The 21,781-nt window shown below is 34.7% G+C and overlaps 3 protein-coding genes across 13 annotated transcripts; 2 read left to right on the top strand and 1 right to left on the bottom strand.

Moving 5' to 3' along the window:
* Positions 1–41: 41 nt before the first annotated feature.
* LOC105835153 (GSK3-beta interaction protein) lies at positions 42–1,885 on the top strand. The gene has a single exon (XM_012678182.2). It carries the CDS (start codon positions 847–849, stop codon positions 1,213–1,215), a length of 369 nt encoding a protein of 122 aa, XP_012533636.1. The 5' UTR covers positions 42–846; the 3' UTR covers positions 1,216–1,885.
* A 1,104-nt stretch (positions 1,886–2,989) lies between these two features.
* Positions 2,990–14,472, top strand: LOC105835149 (transmembrane and coiled-coil domains protein 2). 11 transcript variants are annotated; one of them, XM_028194893.2, is made up of 13 exons: positions 2,990–3,013; positions 5,361–5,841; positions 7,241–7,436; positions 7,825–8,032; positions 8,483–8,648; positions 8,764–8,992; positions 9,191–9,235; positions 9,467–9,549; positions 9,831–9,839; positions 10,493–10,818; positions 10,955–11,355; positions 11,690–11,850; positions 12,025–14,472. In XM_028194893.2, exons 3-12 carry the CDS (start codon positions 7,300–7,302, stop codon positions 11,844–11,846), a joined length of 1,761 nt encoding a protein of 586 aa, XP_028050694.1. In that variant the 5' UTR covers positions 2,990–3,013; positions 5,361–5,841; positions 7,241–7,299; the 3' UTR covers positions 11,847–11,850; positions 12,025–14,472. The 11 variants fall into 11 exon arrangements, with proteins under 11 accessions (XP_028050694.1, XP_036145713.1, XP_028050693.1 ...); XM_036289820.1 differs by lacking the exon at positions 2,990–3,013 and adding an exon at positions 3,675–4,107; XM_028194892.2 differs by lacking the exon at positions 2,990–3,013 and adding an exon at positions 4,116–4,600 and having other exon boundaries at positions 11,690–11,894.
* A 1,343-nt stretch (positions 14,473–15,815) lies between these two features.
* On the bottom strand, positions 15,816–21,074 carry LOC105835154 (zinc finger protein 571). The gene is made up of 4 exons (XM_012678183.3): positions 20,423–21,074; positions 19,511–19,942; positions 18,781–19,032; positions 15,816–18,620 (listed from the first exon to the last, which is right to left on the bottom strand). Exons 1-4 carry the CDS (start codon positions 20,561–20,563, stop codon positions 17,154–17,156), a joined length of 2,292 nt encoding a protein of 763 aa, XP_012533637.1. The 5' UTR covers positions 20,564–21,074; the 3' UTR covers positions 15,816–17,153.
* Positions 21,075–21,781: the final 707 nt, after the last annotated feature.

Raw genomic sequence — 21,781 nt, 5'->3', positions numbered from 1 at the left:
AGTAGTTAACACTAAAATCGTTGGAGTCATTTTAGCTAATAATTTTAATGTTTTTCAATTTTTTTGTGTTAAACAATACAGAATATTTTACAAATGTGTGATTATTGTGTAAATACAATAATGACAAATAATATCAAAAATATGAAGAACAAAAAGTTGAAATTAGTGAAGCCAATAATGGCACTGGCGATTTTAGTGTTATATAAAAGTTATACAAAAAGTTAAAAGTTATAAAAAATAAAATTAAAAAGTTAATGACTTGTAACCTTGTTATTTTCGAACAAGTTAATCTTTAATTTTACAAAAAGATGTAATTAGATGTTAAATTTAAATTTATGAAAATTGAATAAGCACAATGATCTATCTTTATTATCAATCACAATAATAAACTAACCAATAAGTTAAATTATGAGGATGTCTAACAATCACTAAATGAATTTTTAACAAGTGTTATTAACCATTATTAAAAAACTTATAGTAAATTGTAAAATAAGAGTCCAATAGTTTGGCATCACTAACTTGTTAATTAACTTTCTTTTAATAATTTAACATTTTTGTCTCTTTAAAAACTAATATGTAATAATAATGATTTCAATTTGTTTTTTTACTTAACCTTCAATTCAATTAAAAGTTATTTAAGCCCCAAGTTTTAACTAACAATAAGTTTAATTTTATAGTCGTTAACTTTTTGATTTAAGTTAAGAAGAAAAACTAACTTACCCAATCTTGGGGAATATAGAGATTTTATATGTCAAAAGTGACGCGTTTGTAGCATCAGGTTGCGATCGGAGCTTAGGGCAGATCGAAGCGAGTTCAGTCACGGTCAGAAGGAAACGCGTTCGCGCGATGTGGAACGACGGTGACGACAACGCGGCCCGAGTGCTGGACGCGGAGCAGTGGCGGCTGGAGGCCCAGGCGGTGATCGATGACGTGAGGAAGCATGTGCAGGACCTAAGGGTGTCCGAGCAGCTGGTCAGTACGAACCAGGTCATCTACTTAAACTTGATCACGTTGGAGGGTCTGCGGTTCTGCGTAGAATTGTCAGTCGCCGGTTTCGCTATCGTCGGCAATCAGCACGACGACACGTCGAACACGGGTAACGCCGACCGCTTCGAGACGCCCTACGGTCTGTTGGACTTCATCAGTCCGCAGTACAGGAATTCCTTTGGGAACGCGCTGCTAGACAAGCTGAAGGAGCTGAGCGACAAACGATGAATCCCGTGCGAGAGGACGGAAAGAGAACAGTTTCTCTCAGTGTGACTTTTGTTAAAAGTTAGGTTAAGTGTTTTGGTTAAAAGTTAGGTTAGGGTTAAGTAAACCGCTTATAAGCGTCCATTATCATAATCAATATTGTGTAATTAGAAACAAAATGTTTATTTTGTAGTTTGTAACCAGTTTTGATAATTAATCGACGCGAAAATTGGATTTGATATCAAACATCTGTAGGTGTAGCGTCAATGCGTTTAGGAACGCACTTGAATCCTCTAGTCGCGTTTATAATAAAGTATTTATTTATATGAAAGAAAAACATTTTATGAAGAGCAAGTTGTCTCATAAAAAATGAATCGTCAATTTAACTCTCTGTTTTCGGTTTTTTAGTATAAACAAAATTTTTTGTTTAAATTTTAATTTTTATTGATTAAAATTTTTAATATTTAAAAACTATTTAGTAATAGAAATGTATCTAAAAGTATTTCTGAATTTTTCCAGATTTTTTTAAAAACATAGAATAAAAACTGGGTATTAAAAATTGGCTGCAGCCGGACCTAGACAGCACAAAATATTTATAAAATATTTATAAGAAAGATGGAAATATTTTAAATATGTGTGCACAAGTATTTTATACACAAATTCTGTTTAGAAAATATAGATGTAAAAAAAATTATAATAAACATTTATAATTTATTATATCATATATATATATATATATTATTTTTATATAAATTTATATAAATATATTTATTAATATATAAATAAGAAATATGTTTTAGTATATACCTATTGTATATGTAGTAATAATTTTTGGATTATTCCAAAATCTTTATTAAAAATTTCTATTAAATCTTAATTACATGTATTTTTATAAAATAAATTTTCAGAATATTTATGAATACTTACGATGAATGTTATGTGCTGTTTGGGAAGAGTAAAAATATAATTATAAATAAGGGATTATTAATTATCCGGCCTTTATTCTTTGTGTTTCCAATTTAAAGTTTTAAGTTTTAATTGTAAAAAAAAAGGTAAAAACACTTGTAACAACAATTGTCTTATCTTATTTTAGATAGTAATTTTGCTTCGTAATGAATTCTATAATGTAAAGCAACAGAATGTGAAAATAAGACTGAAAATACAAAATGTCGATTTTCTGCTTTAACTGTATATTTTGCATTACCTAAGAGAAAGAGAAAATATCTGCTTCTAAAGAAATTCCTGGAATTTTAAAGTTTCATCTTTTCGCGTATCACGTATTTCCTTTCTCTTTCTATAATGAGAATCAATTAAGCTTTTTACTAAACGTTACTAAACTTATTGCAAATTATTCAAGTTTCGCTTGTATGTTATTCTTAATATATCTTATCTAAATATTATTCCTCCAATATCTACATTCGCCGCATATCCTCGTGTTTCTATTTTGCATTCTAGAAAGCCGCAGACACTCCTCGATTGGAATTAAAGCGGAATTAAATTAAATTTAAAGCGAATCTTTAGAATTTTGCGACAACCCGAAGGTTGATTCATCGTTCCCGGAAAGCGTGGACACTCCCTTATCGTCTTCCGTGAGGTGATCTTCTAGCTGTTTCGCTTCCTAATCAGTGACTTCACAGACGCGCAGTGACGCATATGCCTTTTTATCGCGTTCTACGTTGTCCCAGCAACTGCGATGCCTTGTTAACGCTCCCGCGTACGACGAGGATACCAGAGGGTAATCTTATCGAGTGTTGAGCCAGAGAGCAATTATGACGCAAAACGAATTGGTCAACGTGTCGAAAAAAAAATCTGCTGCAAAGCGGTAAGAGATAAGATATCAAAATTCGACATTTGTTCGATCGTATACGATTTCGTTTACATTTCCGAACAGGTTCTCGTGTCAAGTTGACATTTGTATTTACAAGGTAATTCTGTAATTCAAATTTCGTTTTCACGTTTCCAAATTTATTATTCTAGACAGCAGTTTTCTCGAGCAGTGCTCGAGAATCGGGACGAAATTACTCGAAAAACCATTTTTTTGAGAGCATCGCGGAGAATTTTAAGAAAACCGCGTGAATGTCTGGATAATTTAGCGCGTCTCAACAGCTTCTCGCGACAACAGGACAATCGCAGTTTTTTGAATTCCCTGTCGAGCTAACTTATCTCGTAATAATACTTCTCAATCGTGCTGATATCACGTTGGTATTTAATCGATAGTTTAATCGATGCCTCATTCCTCGTGAGACTGACCATTGTCCGAATGTTCATTTTTTGTAACCACATATATACATATATATATTATATATTAGATTGACATTTAAAATGCATTTGAAATGAACTATATTAAGATATATTCGGACTGAATATAAATCTCTTTGATATATTTAATTTTTTTTTTAAAGCTTCATTAAATATTATAAACTGTCGAAAAGTACTGTGAGGGAAAAAAGAAAAACTGTCTTCTACAATAATGTATAATTGTTCCTTTAATATTCCTTTAATATAATAAATCGATACGCAAGTACACTGAAAAAAGAAAAGTGCCTGGAAAGAAGGCAGGAGGTGGTGGCAAACATCGTCGCAGGACGCAGTCTTGTTACGTCATCCCGCGCCACTTACGTCCATTTTTAACATTACAGATCAACTTTAATCTCGGTTCAACTCTCGATCATTTTCTACATTTTTACAGACATATACATTTCAAGAATTAAAGATTAAAGAAGATTAAATGAAACGGAAAGTTGAATTGATTCAAGTACGAGGAATCTCGAGGCTCCGGAGTACCCGCGGCCGTTCCTGCGGTTTAGTTACGGGAACTTTGTAATCTGTTGTCTATCGTGCCACGCGGGACCATCTTCCGCGAGCCGACGACGTCCTCGTCCACGCCGTTACGGGGGATACTCTCATCGTAAAATCGTAATCACGGAAGATTGGCCGGCGCGCGCCAGCAGCGATGACACGCCCGCGCCGTCACGCAAGTGCACGCAGCGAGCGCGCGCGGCGATAGCGCGCGCAGTGACCGTGTAGTAGACGTGCAGCGTGCAGTGCAGCTGCACGCATCGCGCATATACACTGCGTCTCGTCCCGTCCCGTCCCATCCCGTCCCGTCGCGTGCGAGCGCACGCGAGGAGAACACGACACTGCGACTTTACCCAACACAACTCGACGTACGGAGAGAAGGAACGGACGGAGGGACGGACGTACAGACCAAGATCGTAGTAGTGAACCGAGATGCGCTGCGCGCACTCGTGCGTCGCGTAGGTTACCGTGCGGACGAGAGTCGAGAGAGAGCGACGACGTCGTGAGTCGGTGAGTGTCGTGACAACGATTTCGCGAGTGCGCGAGCGTTTCATTCCACACCCTCGACGAGGACGCGGCTTCTATCGCTCTACCGCGAACGAGAACAAAGGTGCGTCCCGCGTTCTTTCACGCGCGATGCATCATCATCCGTCCTCGTTTGTCATGCGTGATTTAACGTGAAGCGGAATGCAGATTGCAGATAGTCGTGGTCGATGACGAAGACGACGAGAACTTTTTTTTTCCCACGCGTATGCGGCGCACTTCATGTCGCTCCGACCCTCTCTACTTTATGTACTTTCGCGTTCCGCTCCGACGAAGATTCGGGAGATTCGACGGCTGAGGAACTTCGCGCGTGTTTCATTCCCTTCACCCCCTACCCCCCCCCCCCTTTTCCGCGATAATCATCCGTGCTTCGCAACGAGGTTGGACGTGGCCGATCACACAGCCCGTATTTTCGAGCCGGTTGCGGCAAAATGTTTCGCGCCGCCGCGCCGTCGTGTATCAACGCGCGCCTTGCCAAGATTTAATTCCGCTGGCACCGCGGCCAGAGTTATGACACGAATATAGCATAATCGGGACTAATTAGCGCGTGCCACTATCGACGCGAGCCCGCATCCGCTTTTCTCTCTCTCTCTCTCTCTCACTCTGATTCGCAGTCTTCGCCAGTTTTCACTTTACCTTCCGCGTCGTCAACGACGACGGGCTGCTGCGTTTTCCGCAAAGCAAAAAAAAAAAAAAAAAAAACACGTTTCCATAATTACATTAGCGCCCGCCCCAGCGAGGTTTTAATCCCTTTTCATTTTGTTGCTGACAGCAACGGAGACGAGGGGGACTTTTGTTTAACGCGAGTCAACTTTCCTTTTTTGCAGGAACGACTCGCGAACGTCCATAGGGGAGGAACCTAGCGGGATCGACTCCGCCGCCGCGCCTGCGAGCGCGCGCTATTAATACGGTCCTGTGTGTTTTTCATCGATACCGCCCGTCGCACGCTACTCCGTCGCTCCTCGCATAACAGGTCGATCGCGCGCGCACGAGCGAGAAGTCGCCACGCTCTCCTCTGTCCCTGAACGACGGCGAAGACGAGGAGCGAGGTAAAGCGAAGTCCAGACTGCTTTACCACTGGACCTACGTTTCTTCTAGACGCGACGGTGTTTGGCTCCCCTCGTCGTGTCTCTGGACGAAGACTGCGCACCTTCATCCGCTCTGCGTCCCACCGACAGCGGTAGCACGTCGACGTGCTTGCGTGCGTGCGTGCGTGCGTGTATATGTGTGGCGTTTTGTGAAATTGTACCCAGCCACCCAGATGCCGTCTAAAGATCACCGCCGAGATTTTCGTCAGCCACGTGATCGGCAAGTTTGATTCCCCAATATTTTTCACGTTTGCCTCGAGTGCCAAAAATGGGTCCTTCTCTCCTTGTCATTCACGAATTGGCAGAGAATTAGCGAGTCTTCCCCGAGTTCATCCGGTCGCCCGTTCCCGATTCCTGTTCCCGAATTGAATTCTCTTTCGCAATCAATTTCGCGAAGTGAATGTTCCGCTTTAATTATATCTCTTTCACGTTTGCAATGGGGTGTATTCCTATTTTTGGTAACTGTACTTTCAGTAGTTCAATGTTAATGCAGCGAGGTGAATATCGAAACTTTAGAAGGACCTGTTACTTGGGTTCCCGGCAATTCTTAGTTTCAAATTGACATTGGTAGTTATGGTAGTAGCAATGATTCATCAGTTAATACGATTGAATTAAAGGCAGTGACGTATGGTGTAGAACTGAGGAAAAAAGGCTGGTGCATTTCATTTTTTTACTATTGGAAGAGTTGAAGTATAGAGCATAGAAAAACAATTTGTTTACACGCAATTGTAACATGTTTATGATTCAAACATTTATAATAATCGATTTTATTTTTCTTAATATAATTTGGTTAAAAAGTTTTTAGAAACTTACCAATTTTTGGGGTCTAATATGAACAAAGCTGCATTAATATTTTTGAATGAATTAATTTTTGTGCTAATGTAATCAATGCAATTCTCCAATTAAAACGTGAATTTATTTCTCTTTATGTGAAGTATCCTACATTCTAAATTTAGATGCAGTCTCCATGCTCATTGTATATTTAAAGTATAAATTAGATAATGTAACCTCTTAGAGAGAAAATTACTGCCCAAGATAGATTCATTGGGGTCTGCCATGGTGTGGAGTGTTCTGTAATTTGTTATGCTTTATTCTTTTTTATTTTACAATGAATTTTACAATTCAAATTACATTTTACAATGAAAGTGACAAAAATATTACATGCAATATTCATGGATATGTATACAGCATAAATATTGAAGAGCATAATGAAATGAAATTTTACATAAACATTGAAATATATTATTGCTTGTGCAATTTAGCTTACTTGTTTTGCCATTGATGATTTAGTCTGAAAGGTCTGAATCATAACAAATCATAATAAGATAAAGCTTATCGTATACTTCGTTGATATTAAGCTTTATCTAATAATATCGTGAGACGAGAGTGAAGAATCTTTCCGGTTGAAATTTTCATTTTTTTGATTTTTGATATTAATTATTAGAATTTTATTTTTTGTAATTTTACAGCTTAAGATTATTAAATATTGATTTATTGATTATTGTATGAGTAGATTAATAACGAGGACACTCTGTTATCTAATCTATGTTTTACGAAATTGTACTATTCTTTTACGCTTTACAATATTATTACACCTAAATATTTTATTGTGTATGTAGGTCCAACGTGAATTTGCTAAAACAAAGTAGATAGATGACAACATTCTTAAAACAAAGGTATGGCAAGCTTGATGGTCAACACCTCTAGTAAAAACAGTTCGCGCAGTGGATCTCCTAGTAGAACATCTTCGACGTCTCAACTGCAACAATCGACAGCAAACTTGGATCATACTCCAAGATTGCGTAATGCCCCAATGTAAGATTCAATACAATAAATACATATATTTAATTTATTACATTTTAATGTTTAATCTCCTCAAAAATTATATAAAATCTGTATGTATTTTTAAATATACAATCTTTATTCTCTTATTACAATAGTCAGGGGACTTGGTGTATCATGATACTTCTATCACTATAAATATTACACACACACACACACACACACACACACACACACACACACACACACACACAAGTATACACACAGATTTTATATGATTTTGTGTGTGTGTGTGTGTGTGTGTGTGTGTGTGTGTGTGTGTATTAATAATTTTTTATTTGTGTTTATTATAACATATTCTTTATTTTTAAATCTGTAAATTAACGAAATCATAAGTAATATTTATTAAATATCACTTCAGTTCTCAAGGAGAGGGTAGTACAGGCAGTGGAAGTAGTGGTGGTGGCGGTACCGGAAGTAGCTTCAACATGAAAGGCAGCAGTAGACAAAGATCACCAGGAAATTTAATTCGTACAGGAGATGCCATGGATGAACCAAGTAATATTTCAAACACTGCCGAACCAGACGAGTTTGTGCCAAATGTTCATCCACCGACTGATGATGAAGGAGTACGTACCTATGACTCATTTTAAATACTTCGTTTTTAATGAGGCATAAGATAAGTGTTTTGCAAAGCGAGTAAGAAAATTGTTACTTTGCCGATCTAATGTGTATGTGCAATTTACGGCATGTCTTTTTATTCTTACATAAACAGAGTTATATAATATTGCTACTTTATAGATAATTAACGTAGTAGATTGCAAGGTTATTAACTCTTAATATGCAATCAAACCATGAAAGGATATAATTACGCGCATATTTTAAGACTGTATTAATTTTGCTCCTTTTTAAATTTTTTATCAGACAAGTTTAAAGATCTTATATTTTACTGTAAAGAAAAGATCATGGAATAAATTGTTTCTGAATCGCGAAAAAGATGTTCTTATATTTAACATTATACAGATTATTTTTTATGCAATTATAAATAAAAATTGATATCGATATATTTTGTATTACAGGAACAATACCATACAACTCAATCGTTCTTATCAAATGGTTCTTCTGAGTTGATAAGCGACGATGTCGACTCTAGTGCAACACGAGTTCGTCAAGCTATTGAACATATTCAAAGTAAAATTGCTAAAACGCGAGAGCAAATAAGAATAGAACAAACTACGCGGGATGGTATGTAAATGTTTCTTAATATTATTAAACTAGATATACAAAAGCAAAAGTTTCTCGATTTTATATGTATCGAGTTAATTTATATACAAATATTATATTGTTATTTGTTTTTTAGAAAACGTCAATGAATATTTGAAATTGGCTGCTAATGCGGACAAGCAGCAGTTAACTAGGATTAAAACGGTATTCGAGAAGAAGAATCAAAAATCGGCGCATAGTATTTCGCAGTTACAAAAAAAATTAGACAGCTATACGAAAAAATTAAAAAATTACGAAATGAATGGTGCACCGACAAGTCATAGACAACCAAGGGAAATGTTACGCGATATGGGACAAGGACTTAAGTGAGTTTAATTATATCAATGATTGATTGATTAAATGAATTGTTACATTAGTAAATTGTTATTTTAATTTCAATTATGTATAGGGAAAAAATGTTTAAATTTATTACCAAATAATACTTGTACAAATTACACATATATTATTATAATTTGATAAGCGTTGAAAGCAATATCTTTGGCTAATTTAGGCTTGCATTCCAGAAACGTAGGAGGAAACATCAGGGATGGAATCACTGGTTTTTCAGGGTGAGTGTTCATACGAAAATAGATTTCATGCCCAAATATGCTAAAACTCTATTCTTATGTGATTGATTCATCACTTCTTTTCAGAATCGCATTGCCATTAATATCACTTCAATTTAAGATTAACCGAAAATATTTAGTATTCTTTTAATCTAATTGGAAAATGATATTAAAAAGTATAGTTAAGCGAAACATTGTACAGTTATTTATATTTTTTATGATATTCTATTGCAGAACTGTAATGTCTAAACCAAGAGAGTTCGCTCATCTTATTAAAAACAAATTTGGAAGTGCTGATAATATAAATACTTTATCACGTAAGTAATAACATTAATAAACGTTAACAACGTTATTTCTAGTGAGTTTCACGTGATTTAAGCTATGAAGTATAACATATTATAATATCTGATTAAAAATAATTTATATATTGACTCAGATTAATAAATTATAATAACTTTTATTTAAACACAGAAAATAAAGTTGCAATATAATTTTTACAGTATGATTTACATAATTTATTTTTATTTTTTATTGTTTAAAAGTAAATATATTTAGATAAGAAAATAAAAATCTTTTAACATTTTTGCTATCATGGCAGTTGAGAGTAGTAAGTAATGTGTTGTTAAAAGAGCAAGAAATTCCGTTACACTTTGTTATATGCTTCACGCACAGTATCTATATTTTTTTCGATTGCTTCAAGCTTCTTATCTCTTCTTTATAAAGAAATGATTAAATGGTAACTTTGTTGTCTGTAAAGTATGATGTTAAAGATTAGTTTGCTCATATCATATATTCTTTGCTTTTATTTTTGCTTTTATTATTAAGTGTTTTTTTTTTTTAATGCAAATAATTACACAATACAAATAATCTTACTATACATTGCATATTTTTATTTAACATTATATTATTACGTAGCAGAGTATTAAATAATTTACAGCTTCTATTGTTACACATATGCTTTTTAAAAATTTATTTCACTGTCAGTTATCCAATACTTTCTTGTAATAATGCTAAAATATAATGTATAAAATAACATCATTAATTTTATTATTATCATGATTTTTTAAAAGTATTTTTTGTTGCAAAATGATTGTTTTTTTAAATAAAAAAAGAAACAAAACATTTAGAACAAAAAAGGAACGAGAAATTAACTATTCTTTGAGGAAATGATATAATTCGACTCGAAAAATAATATTACTTCAAAAGGCCAAATTTTAGTATTGGATAACATTCTAACTTGCCACCTCTGTGTCTCTACAGATGGCTCGACTTTTTATGTAAACGATACACCGCATGCAGGTAATGATAACGCTAGCGTTGAAGATGATAAAACTCACCATGGATCGGCTACGCTTCCGGGTGGATGCAGTCTGGGATCTACCCAAAGCGCAGCAGCTATAAAGTTTCCATCTGAAGAAGGATCAGAGTGTTCTAGCGTAACTAGCGAAAGCGGCCCCGGTAGTAGAGGACAGCCGCATACATGTCACAGTAATAATGCAGCATTGAGTCTCAAATCAATTTTTGCAGAACTACAGGAACACCGGGAGAATCTTGATCGAATGAGAGAAAAATTAGATAGTGTAAAGGTTTGTATTCAATCTTATCCAAATATAATCTATTATAATCTAAACTAAAATATATAAGATGTTGCTTCTCTACGGCTAATTTTACAATTGTTTGATTAATCATCTCTCTCTTTTTTTTTTGTTTTGTTTTGTTTAGACGTTACAGCAGGAAGTGACATATCTTTCCCATTCTCTCCAAGAAGAACGTTTCAGATGCGAACGTTTGGAAGAACAGATTAATGACTTAACAGAATTACATCAGAACGAAGTGGAAAACTTGAAGCAGACTATTACAGATATGGAAGAGAAGGTGCAATATCAAAGCGAGGACAGATTACGAGATATACATGAAATGTTAGAGAGTTGTCAAACTAAAATCTGTAAAATGGAACATCAGCAGCAACAGCACCAGCAATATGTAACATTGGAGGGTTTGGATAATAGCAATGCGAGAGCATTAGTTGTAAAATTGATAAATGTAGTGTTGACAGTATTGCAAGTTGTTTTGCTCCTTGTTGCAACGGGTGCTGGTATTATGATGCCTTTTCTCAGAACTAGGTAAGATTATTATGCTCAAATAATTTTTCTTTTTTACTTTTTTTATATTACTTTTTGTTTTACTTTTCATAGTAATAACAATAAACGACTAATAGAATATCTTTTATTATCTTTGTATTTATCTTTATTAGATGTCTAAAAATATTTTTATGCGATATAAGTTAAATTTATATTATATATTTGTATAATAATGGATATCATTTTGTATCAGTAAATCATTTATTACTTTTCTGTATTATTCATCTTCATATTATGATCAATCATACAACGATCAATCATCTGAATTTATTTTGCACATTCATTATTTTGTTTTGTTTTTGCATGTATGTTACAGCTGTACTAAGCCTCATTGTTTCATGTGCAGGGTGCGTATATTAACAACTACATTCGTTGTATTGGGCATAGTATTTGTCCTAAAACAATGGCCTGAGGTACATGACGTTGGCAGCCATCTCATGCGCCATCTCAAGCAGACTCTCGCTATGAAGTAGCATTGTAAGTGAATGAAAATTTCACTTGATGCTCAATTGCTGTTAATTGTAAATAAAGGCAATTTAGTACGGTACAATATTTTATACGAAGTGAAAATATAAAAGTTCCTAAATAACTTGTCTCAGAAAGTAAGAGAGAATGAAAAATAATATTTTATGTAAACAGTATTTATTTTAGGGTGGAATACTTAAATTTAATCAAACCCTGTGATGAAGCTGGGCTAGATTGGACACATTGATTGAAACCTTGCATCCGTTTATCAGTGTTGTAGCACATTGGAGCAATAATAGTATGTATACGCGTAAATAAGTTTATCTTTGTATCTTGAGTTGTTTAAATTTATTATTATAAGATATATATGTATTTTTGATACCATTATTTAAATTGACGTAGCTGTTTTGCTATAGAAAAATACGTGATTTTCAAATTCATTTGTAAATTCTTACATTAATTTCATAATTCACATATTTTTATTTCAATTTTATTTCTCACAATCGTGACATTAGCGATCTATTACTGCTGAACACAGATGACATTAGGAGAATCTTCTATATTAAGGCACGGAAAATATTTGAATATTACACAATGACACTGCTTGGCTATATGTGGCACATTATTATGAAGTTTAATTCCAATTAGCGACATGTTTCACATTTATTTCTTTGAATAATAGAAAAATACAAGTAAACTTTTTGTACCGAATTTATTGAAAGTCAATACACTTATGGAGTAATAAAAAATAATGTACACCTATTTTTTACTACTCTATTGGTTTTAATAAATTCGAATAATACAAAGATAAGGTTACTTGTGAGAAAATGTTAAGCGAGGCACATACCAACACTGTTTTCAATCTTCACAATCGATTCAATTACAACTTGTCGATGTACAATTGATTTGCTTTTAATTGTTTTCGGATGTATGTGTCGATAAGTCAAGAATTTATAACATCCAAAATCGTCCAAATGCTAAACAATAATGTAATTTAAGGCGGAGCTCTTATATCACTATAGATAGCTGCTGTCCGGCATTGTATAAACTAGTACGTATTGTATATTTACTTGTTATTTGTAATATCCGATAAAGATAGATAAGTTCTCTAGAAAATGCAAGCTTTTTTAAATTGTTGTTGCATTGCATTAAATAGCTAGTATATAAATTAATTCGCGCATGCGATAAAAGGGAAACGAAGAAATTCACTAAGAGGCTGCAAGAAATGTTACTTTCTTGTTGGAAAATCGTGAATACCTAATTTGGGCATAAATAAAAATTTTACACACATAAACACACACACACGCACGCGCGCACGCACTATGCAATGCATGTGCTACAACCGATATCAAAGGAGGACCAACCGTCTCTTTCCTCTTATCCTACGATACGATTTACACATCGTATACATGTATTATAATGTTAAAACTATGCGTACATATGATTGAAGATGAGAGTTTTCATTAGTCCAATGAGTGATCCAATCATCAGAAAAAAAGAAATATTGCACGTATATTATAATGAGCATAAAGAATTGATCCATGACAGTAGTTGAAATGAGAGAAAGACTGAAAGGACAACATTGCTGTACAACAATTACGTTTACTTTAACATTGGCGCTATAATGTTAAGTTTTTAGTATTGAAAATTGTAATTAATATAACCTGAGAGATAAATTTATAGAAATTTGGAGTATTTGATACATGGCAAAAATAAGACGAGTTAAAATAATATTCAGAGACAAGACTTAGCATCTGATTGTGTTTCTTCTTTGTATCGTTACTATTTAATAACAGAGCATAAATATGACTTTTACATTCACTGCAATATAATTTTCTAGCTTTCACAGTCAAGATGTTCCATACCTAAGCACTATTACTATTCAAAGCAATCTCATGATTTAAATTAAATAACGAATGTACAGGAGAAAATTTTATCTTATTTAAATTATATCATACTGCTTTCGTCTTGCATAGAAATTTTAATGTTTATTCTTGTTGTACGCTATATGTGTTTACAACAAAATAATAGTAACAGTAGCTTACAATTAACAGTTTGGTATTCGTGTCAGTCTAGTAACATGTATCGAATATAACAGCGTAAAATTTCGGAATTTTATTCAATAACTATCTTTGTGTAAAAAAAAAAGAATTTAATGTGTTAAAAGTTTTATGATGGTAGTATGTATGTTGCTGTAAAATTTTTATACTAATTTAGAAACTTGCAGTGTGAAGGATAAGAGTGTCTGATATCGAGTAGCAATTTCCATGTGGAAGTTGAAGGTGTGATAAGGTAATTTCATGCTATAGCGAAGAGATATTTAATTCATTCCTGATCTCAAAGCAAATGAAAATTGGATTGCATATTCGGATCAAAAATATTTGATTTTCTCGATGTCAGTCGACTATCTAACAAATTTTTTTATATTCACATTATCTGCATAGTATTAACTTTGAGTCACATTTTTAATAATCGACTTATAAAAAAACATTTGGACACTTTCAATATTATTTTTTATGTTCCTGTGGTAATATTACATTTCGGATAAATCGCTGTGATTATACTAGGTTTATATATAAGCTTAATATTTAAGGAGCAGCTTTGGGATCAATATAATCACAACTGGGGAAAAAACTGGGAAAAACATAAGTGTGTATATATATATATAGATTTTTTTAAAATTATGCACCATTTATTACGATGTGTAACATTCGAGACAAATGAAAACGTTTAATCGAATATCCGTTAATATCTTTTTTTTGTTATATAAAATACATGTAACTAATCTAAAATGTAAGTCTATTTAGTATTATATAATCATAAGTAGTTAAAATATACAGGGTGTTAAACGTACATTAATGTATATAGCATTATGTTACATTAATATAAAAATTTTATCAATAATGACAACATTTAAACGTATTTTATTAATTTTGTTATAAAAAATTCCTTTTATGTATAATTTAATAAATACCTAAAAATGGAAATTAATTCCCTTCAATTATATCATTAAATAATACATGAAACACCCTATATATTTATATATAATTTTAGATCATGGTGCTTTGTAATATACGTATTTAACATTACTAGAAAATTAGAAAATTTATTCACACGATACGACCACCGATTTACTAAGGGCCCCTGCACGCTTATAAAATTGAGCGATATACGTACAGAAAGGAAACCGGGTATTGAACTAGTAAATAGCGCTCTCCAACTCGAAATTCTAAGGGAATTATTAAACAACGACAAATGTATTTTGTATCTTGTTGAAACGTCGCATAAGTTTCCGTTTTTCTACTTAAAAAACCGTTTACAATTTTATATGTATTTTATATTTACGAGACTACGACACATGTCGCATGAATGTATATCGTATAATTTGCGGTGATCAATTGACAAATCCTGTTAAATAGTTTGTTGTCATTTGTAGAGCTTAGGGGCCCCGTGTGTAGATAATAGCGATAGGCAACAAAAAAATTAAATAAATTATGTCATCGATGCCTTGCGTAGGTAGTTAATGTCAAATTATAGAATAAATATTCGTTGTCAATTGTAGAACGGTAATAGGCAAAGCCAGCAGCAGTTACTGTAAAGGTTGTTATCACGGACACTCATTGTGCATATATAACAACTGCGTTTAACTGGTATTCAAGGTAATAAAAAGGATGTTTGAAAAAAACAAACTAAACGTATATAAATTTATATATTCATCTTTCGATGCGCCGATACTTTCTACATATATGCATTGTCATCACGACAATTTTATTGCTGCTGGTAGAGTCGACGTACCGAGGTACGTACCGAGCAGCCTTCTGCAATATTTCATACTGTCAAAATAAAATGAATTTTGCAGTAAATTAGTTATATTTATTTCCATTCTCGATCTTACTATTAATGAATTTCTTCTTACCAGTGAAAGAAATTTAATGCAATGTTTGTGTATCAGGAATGTGTGGTCAACTAAAAACACGTCGATGTAAAGCTTTTTATATTTTCTTTCAAGACTTTGATAATATTACATTTATTAATTTTACAAATATAATATATTCAATTATTTTATCGCGTATATCACAATTTCCTACTTTGTGTAATGCAGAAAGCTGATTTATATTTATCGAGAGGTTTCCTGGTAGCAGTATAAAAATATACAATTGTTCGTAATAATTATATCTACTTTTTGTTGGATTATTTTGTGATGATTCAGAAAGTATTTATAATTACAAAAGCATTGTTCATCATCGTTTCGTCGTAAGCATCAGCCTTCGCAATTCATTAAATAGTATTTTATTAAATAAATATAGATATAGTAGTAAATACTAATATTTACTCTACTATATCTATAAGAAAATATCTTACTTTTCTAAGGGTCGGTTGTTCAAAGTAGTTCTTAGTAAACTTACCTCTCAGATAAATATGTATCTTTATTTATTTTGAAAAAATGAAGGTAGACACATGCTTATCTGATACATAAATTTATCAAGAAGTTGGAACAATTGGCCCTTACAATGTTAATGTTCTTTTTTTATGAACAAGTGAAAATTCAGAAATATATAAAAGATGTATTAATCTAAGAAAACTCTAATGCGCAAATGTATATATATATACTTGTGAGTGGAATAAGAAAAAAATCGTGGATTTTATACATTAATACATAAATCTCCAATACTCGTTGATACGTTTTTATACTCTTATTTTTTATTCAAACTTAATTGTGAAAATCAAAATCAAGTATTTGATATTTTTTTATATTATTAATTACTTAAAAAAATCATGTGATACATATATATATATATATATATATATGACTTTAAAATTTATTAATAACTACAATCTTTTGAAAACTAAAACAACGCGTTTATTGCTCATGCTGAATCTTGTTAATTTTAGAATTATTTTATTTGTTCGTAGACAAATAAAATCATTAGATGTTTCAGAAGGAGCAATGTAGATATTGATATAAAAAACTTGTATTTACATGATTTGAAATTACAATGTGATACCACGAAAAAAAAGTTAAGAGATGATATAGAATATCATCATGCTATCAATAAAATCATGTTGCATCTCAATAATTCAATATATAATAACTTTCAATCTCCATATACCACAAGAACTATACTTGTAAAAATATCTTTATATAAAGTTTTTGAAAATGTACACTGACAGAATACATTGTGGTGATGAAAGCAGTTCGTTATTTAACAAATGCGAATGAAATTTTCTTAGCACCCAGATTACGTCCCACCTAACACTTGAATGTGATTCGCTTCTGTGAGTTTCTACTCGAAGGAGTATTTCCTATCAGGACTTCAATCCGTAGTGATTTGAATCCCATCGTGCGCATCTCTAACTATAATATCAGAGAGGAGAATCTTGACTTCCGCGTTTTCATTATGCGGTACAGATGCCTCCTTTTGTACAGTGGTCGTGACGTGATGCTTCTTTCTGTGCGACATCATGGTCGATCTGGACACAAAGGCTTTGCCGCACTCTTCGCACTCGTACGGCCGCTCGCCAGTGTGTAGGCGCTTGTGGATCGCCATCGGGCTGAATTGCGTAAACGTTTTGTTGCAGACATCGCATCTGTAAGGACGCTCGCCCGTGTGCGACCGTCGGTGGCAGCGTAGCGCCGCGCGTCGAGCAAACACCTTCCCGCACATCTCACATTTAAAACTCTTCTCGCCGGTGTGCATAGTTGAATGGATTCTCAGGTCAACCCGCGTAAGAAATCCCTTGCCACATACCTCGCACAGATACGGTTTCTCACCCGTGTGTATGCGTAAATGCGTGTTCAGATAGCTCTTGCTGACGAACATCTTGTTGCAGACTGCACATGGGTACTGACGATTGTCGGTACCAGAGTGTATCTTCTGATGGCTCTTGCAAAGACCCTTGGTAATGAAACCGCGGCCGCAGATCTCGCACATATATGGCTTCACGCCGAGGTGACGATTTTCGTGATCGAGCAAAGATTGCTTTGTCTTGAAATTCTGACTGCACTTGGTGCACGAATACGGCTTCAGGTCTGAGTGCACTCTTTGGTGTACGATGAGATAGCTCTTGCATTGAAATCCCTTGCCGCACGTGGAGCAGTTGTAGTCGAATTGGCCCGTGTGTGTAGCCGTGTGTTGCGCGAGGCCGATCTTGCTGCGAAACGCCTTATCGCATGTCGTACACTGGAACGGTTTCTCGCCTGTGTGCTTGCGCATGTGCTCCTGTAACTTGTAATTTGATTTGTATTGCTTGCCGCATTCTGTGCACACCTTCGCGGTCCATTTCCGCCTCACCGTCGATTGTTTCTTCTGCCCTTCCACCTCCCGATTGTCATTGCTATCTTGCGATGATACTACGTTTAACTGTGCGTTCTTTCTCTCCTTATCGACTGCTTCAGTTTTATACACATCGCATTCTTCTTTATGTAGATTTAATACCTCAACACTAGTAAAATATAAGCCACAAGGACAGCAGCAGAAATGCTGCTCGAAATGTGCGGCTAGATTGGTCGTCTCTAAAGCTGCCTCGTTGCAGAAGGGGCACACATACCAGTGCGAACCAGTCTCGTCAATAGTAGGATTGCCGACCGTAGATTCCAATAATGCTTGTTTCGCCCTCTTCGTGTATTTAACCATTATTTCGCAATGTACGCCATTTATCTGACTTGTAGATGGTAAGTTCACAGAGTCCACGTGTTCGCGAGTTCCATTTTCATTCATGCAAGATTCTTCTATTTCACTTTCTGTTTCAGCTTGGGGGGAGACAAAATTATCTACTGGTACCTGTAAATTACAAGCCAAAAAAATATATATAAGATTACGTTACATAATTACATTAAACAATTTTTATTTTTATGACTATTTGCTTTTAATTTTTGAATAGTAAAATTTTAACAGTGATTTTTTCTTACAAATTGCCTAATATTTAAAACAGTATACTTACATCATTTTTGCCAAGAGTCACGTGCTGAGACTCTTCCGTGGTTAATCTATCTTGCAATCTGTGGTATTCCTGCTTTATTGGATCCGTTTCATATTTTACATTTTCACAGTAATGCACTATTTGCTCCTGGCTTTGATCGTCAGGATTGATAGAAGTAACATAATTTATCCCTAATTGACTCAAGTGGCCGTCCAGGTTTCCTACTACAGTTATGTCGCTATCCAAGTGCATTGCAATCTGATGATTTGAAACCTAGGAAACAACCCCCGCAGATCACAAATTAAAATTCTAATTAAAAGATAGAACAATACTTTATAAAAGTCTAGTTGTAATAATAATAAAATACATTACTTCAGAAACTAAAAAAAAAAAAACAAATAAAATAAGAGGTTGTTACATTAATAACAATAATTATATTTAACAATTTATAGGATGTATAATGGATAAGTTTCGAATTTAATTAAGATTTCATTACAGCCACATAATCCAGTAAAGATATAAGATTACTTTTACATGAAAATTATTTAGGATAAAAGAATTTAAAATTACATAAATAAAAAACAGATATAAATTAAAGTTTGGGACCCTCTTAATTCATTTTTAATTGGATAAATATATTAATCTTCTTTATGCCTGATGTATAATTATACTGTATACATAAAGTATATGTAAAGTGATGATCAATTCATTCGATTTATAAAACAAAGTAAACATAAATTGGCTTAACTACCTCTCGTATATGTTCGTCAACCATTCGTACGGTGTCACCATCCAGACAGTCAATACCCTGTATATCTGCATCCTGCTGAGCCATTTCTTCCTGAGTGACTACTTGCTCACCACCAGCCAGGTCCATCTCATCTATCACTTGCATCGTGTGTATAGTAGATTCCGCAGCCTCGTGAACCACAGCCGAATGGCTTTGTACATTTTCGTTATTAATCTGTATGCTATTTAGATTTCTCTGAATTGTGCCCATGTTATCCACACTTGCCAGATCATGCTCCGATATGTGCACGACTTTCTCTTTTCCAATCTCTTTCAACATTTCCATGAACATGCCCTCTGTGAGTAGGCATTTTTCACGAAAATCAAACAACTGGTCCAATTTGTATGCACACTCTTCGCAAACTACTTTTGGCAGTTGATCTGTCAGTGACACCTGAAATTTACGAAACATAACACAATACAACAATTGTCTCAACAAATATCATTCACTCTGATCTTTCACAGCATAGACATTGAATTCTATTTTTTGTTTCTGCATGTGCGTTAGAAATATAAAAATATTAAATATAATAGAAAGTATAATGATAAAACTATACAAGGTAAATTATATTTTTAAAAATAATATCCATGTATAATTACATTTATTAATTTTAATTAATTTTTCTTTTGTTGGTAACATATTACAAATTTAATTTTTGAAATCAATTAAAAGACATCAATCATGGACAGATGAAAAAAGGTGTATGGTTCTAATCTGGAGAAAGAGCAAACGGTCGCCGTTGTTGGATGGAGAGACGCGTTTTAAACACCCTCGGTCAGTTTCGGCCGAAGCATTTTAAAAGCCAGGATAGCAAAATATCAATCTCTCGTCGCGACGGCGATGCCGCACGCTCGCCCGTCGCACTGTCCTTACCTGGACCGGCAGACAAGCCGCTATCTTCTTGTCGATGTTACGCATCTGATCGCCGGCCTCGAATATCGGCAGACCCATCAGGAGACCAGTCTTGGCCGCGCACAGGCGGCACAGGTAATCGAACTCCTCGACGACGGCCATGTCGACTGATATCGACGGAACACCGAAGTACTCCTCCTCTCTTTCTCGATGCTCTCCTACCAAACGCTCCTAACTCCTAGTCACCGACGGCGACCGACGCACGGGCGGGGCGGGGAGATGGCAGGGGGATCCTCTCGTTCCCAGAGAGCGCGGCGACGATGAACGCGACGATTCGCTGCTGATTTCGACGTACGTGCATTCCTCACGACGGTACGCCGCTCCGTGAATCCGGACCAATCCGCGCCATATCCGTCCTCGGGAAAGCTCGTCCTGTCGCGCGACGACGAGTTCAAGGCAGGATTCCGAATTTCCCCTCTTTCTCGAAAAGGTTGGGAGACTTGCACTTGCAAGTTGCACATCCGGACCGGATACTCCAGTTCGACATTGCGCACGCGCAAACTCTTCGTCATGACCTCTCGTTCTCGTCATGTTCATGTTGCGCGAAACGTTTGGAAACGTTCAATGGAAACGAAACTGTTAAAAAGTCAGATTATCAACAAGTATCGAAATATATTGCCCGAAAGAAATGACAAAAATTATTAAAAATTATTTGAAAACAATACATCTCATTCCATAACATGCAATAAATCCCGCAAAGATATTTCCATGGATGAGAAAAAATCTATCTCTTGAGCGTTTCTTTAACGCTACTGAGAAAAGATAATTTTTTAAAGATTTTTTTTTATTATACATTGTAAGAAAAATTAATTTATTTTAAACAATAATTAAATAAAATAAATAAGAATTTTATTACTTCAGGAAGTTTAAAAGATTGATAAAAGTCGAAAGAAGACAAAGCAATGATAAGGTTAGGTGACACATTGGGCTGATTGGGCATAGTATCGGGTCTCGCACCGCTCAAAATCCCGAAAAATTTCGTTCGAGATATTAGGAAAGCATACGAAGCAAGGAGGTTGCTGGAAGTACATTGGTCCGTGAGCACGTGTCAACGTGGTGATTGGTCAGCGCCCTCGTGGTAGGAGCCAATAGGAGCGTTCCTACCATGTGGGGTACCAACGCGCTGATTGGCCGACGCCTGGAAGTTACCATTGTAATACGGCCAATCAGCGTTTCCTCTTTCCGCTAGAAGTAGGGAATTTTAAACTACCTAAAATCCAGTAAACCTCCTTGCGAGTTCTGCGCTCCTAATAATCCCGACGATTTTTCGAGTTGTTTAACCAAACGGACGGCCGTTTCCCCGATAACCTACTTCCTCCT

The sequence above is a fragment of the Monomorium pharaonis genome, chromosome 7 (assembly GCF_013373865.1).
Source record: "Monomorium pharaonis isolate MP-MQ-018 chromosome 7, ASM1337386v2, whole genome shotgun sequence".
In the NCBI taxonomy this organism is placed as follows: Eukaryota; Metazoa; Arthropoda; class Insecta; order Hymenoptera; family Formicidae; genus Monomorium; species Monomorium pharaonis.
Note: the sequence above shows the minus strand (reverse complement) of the source record. Positions and strands in the feature narration are given on the sequence as shown.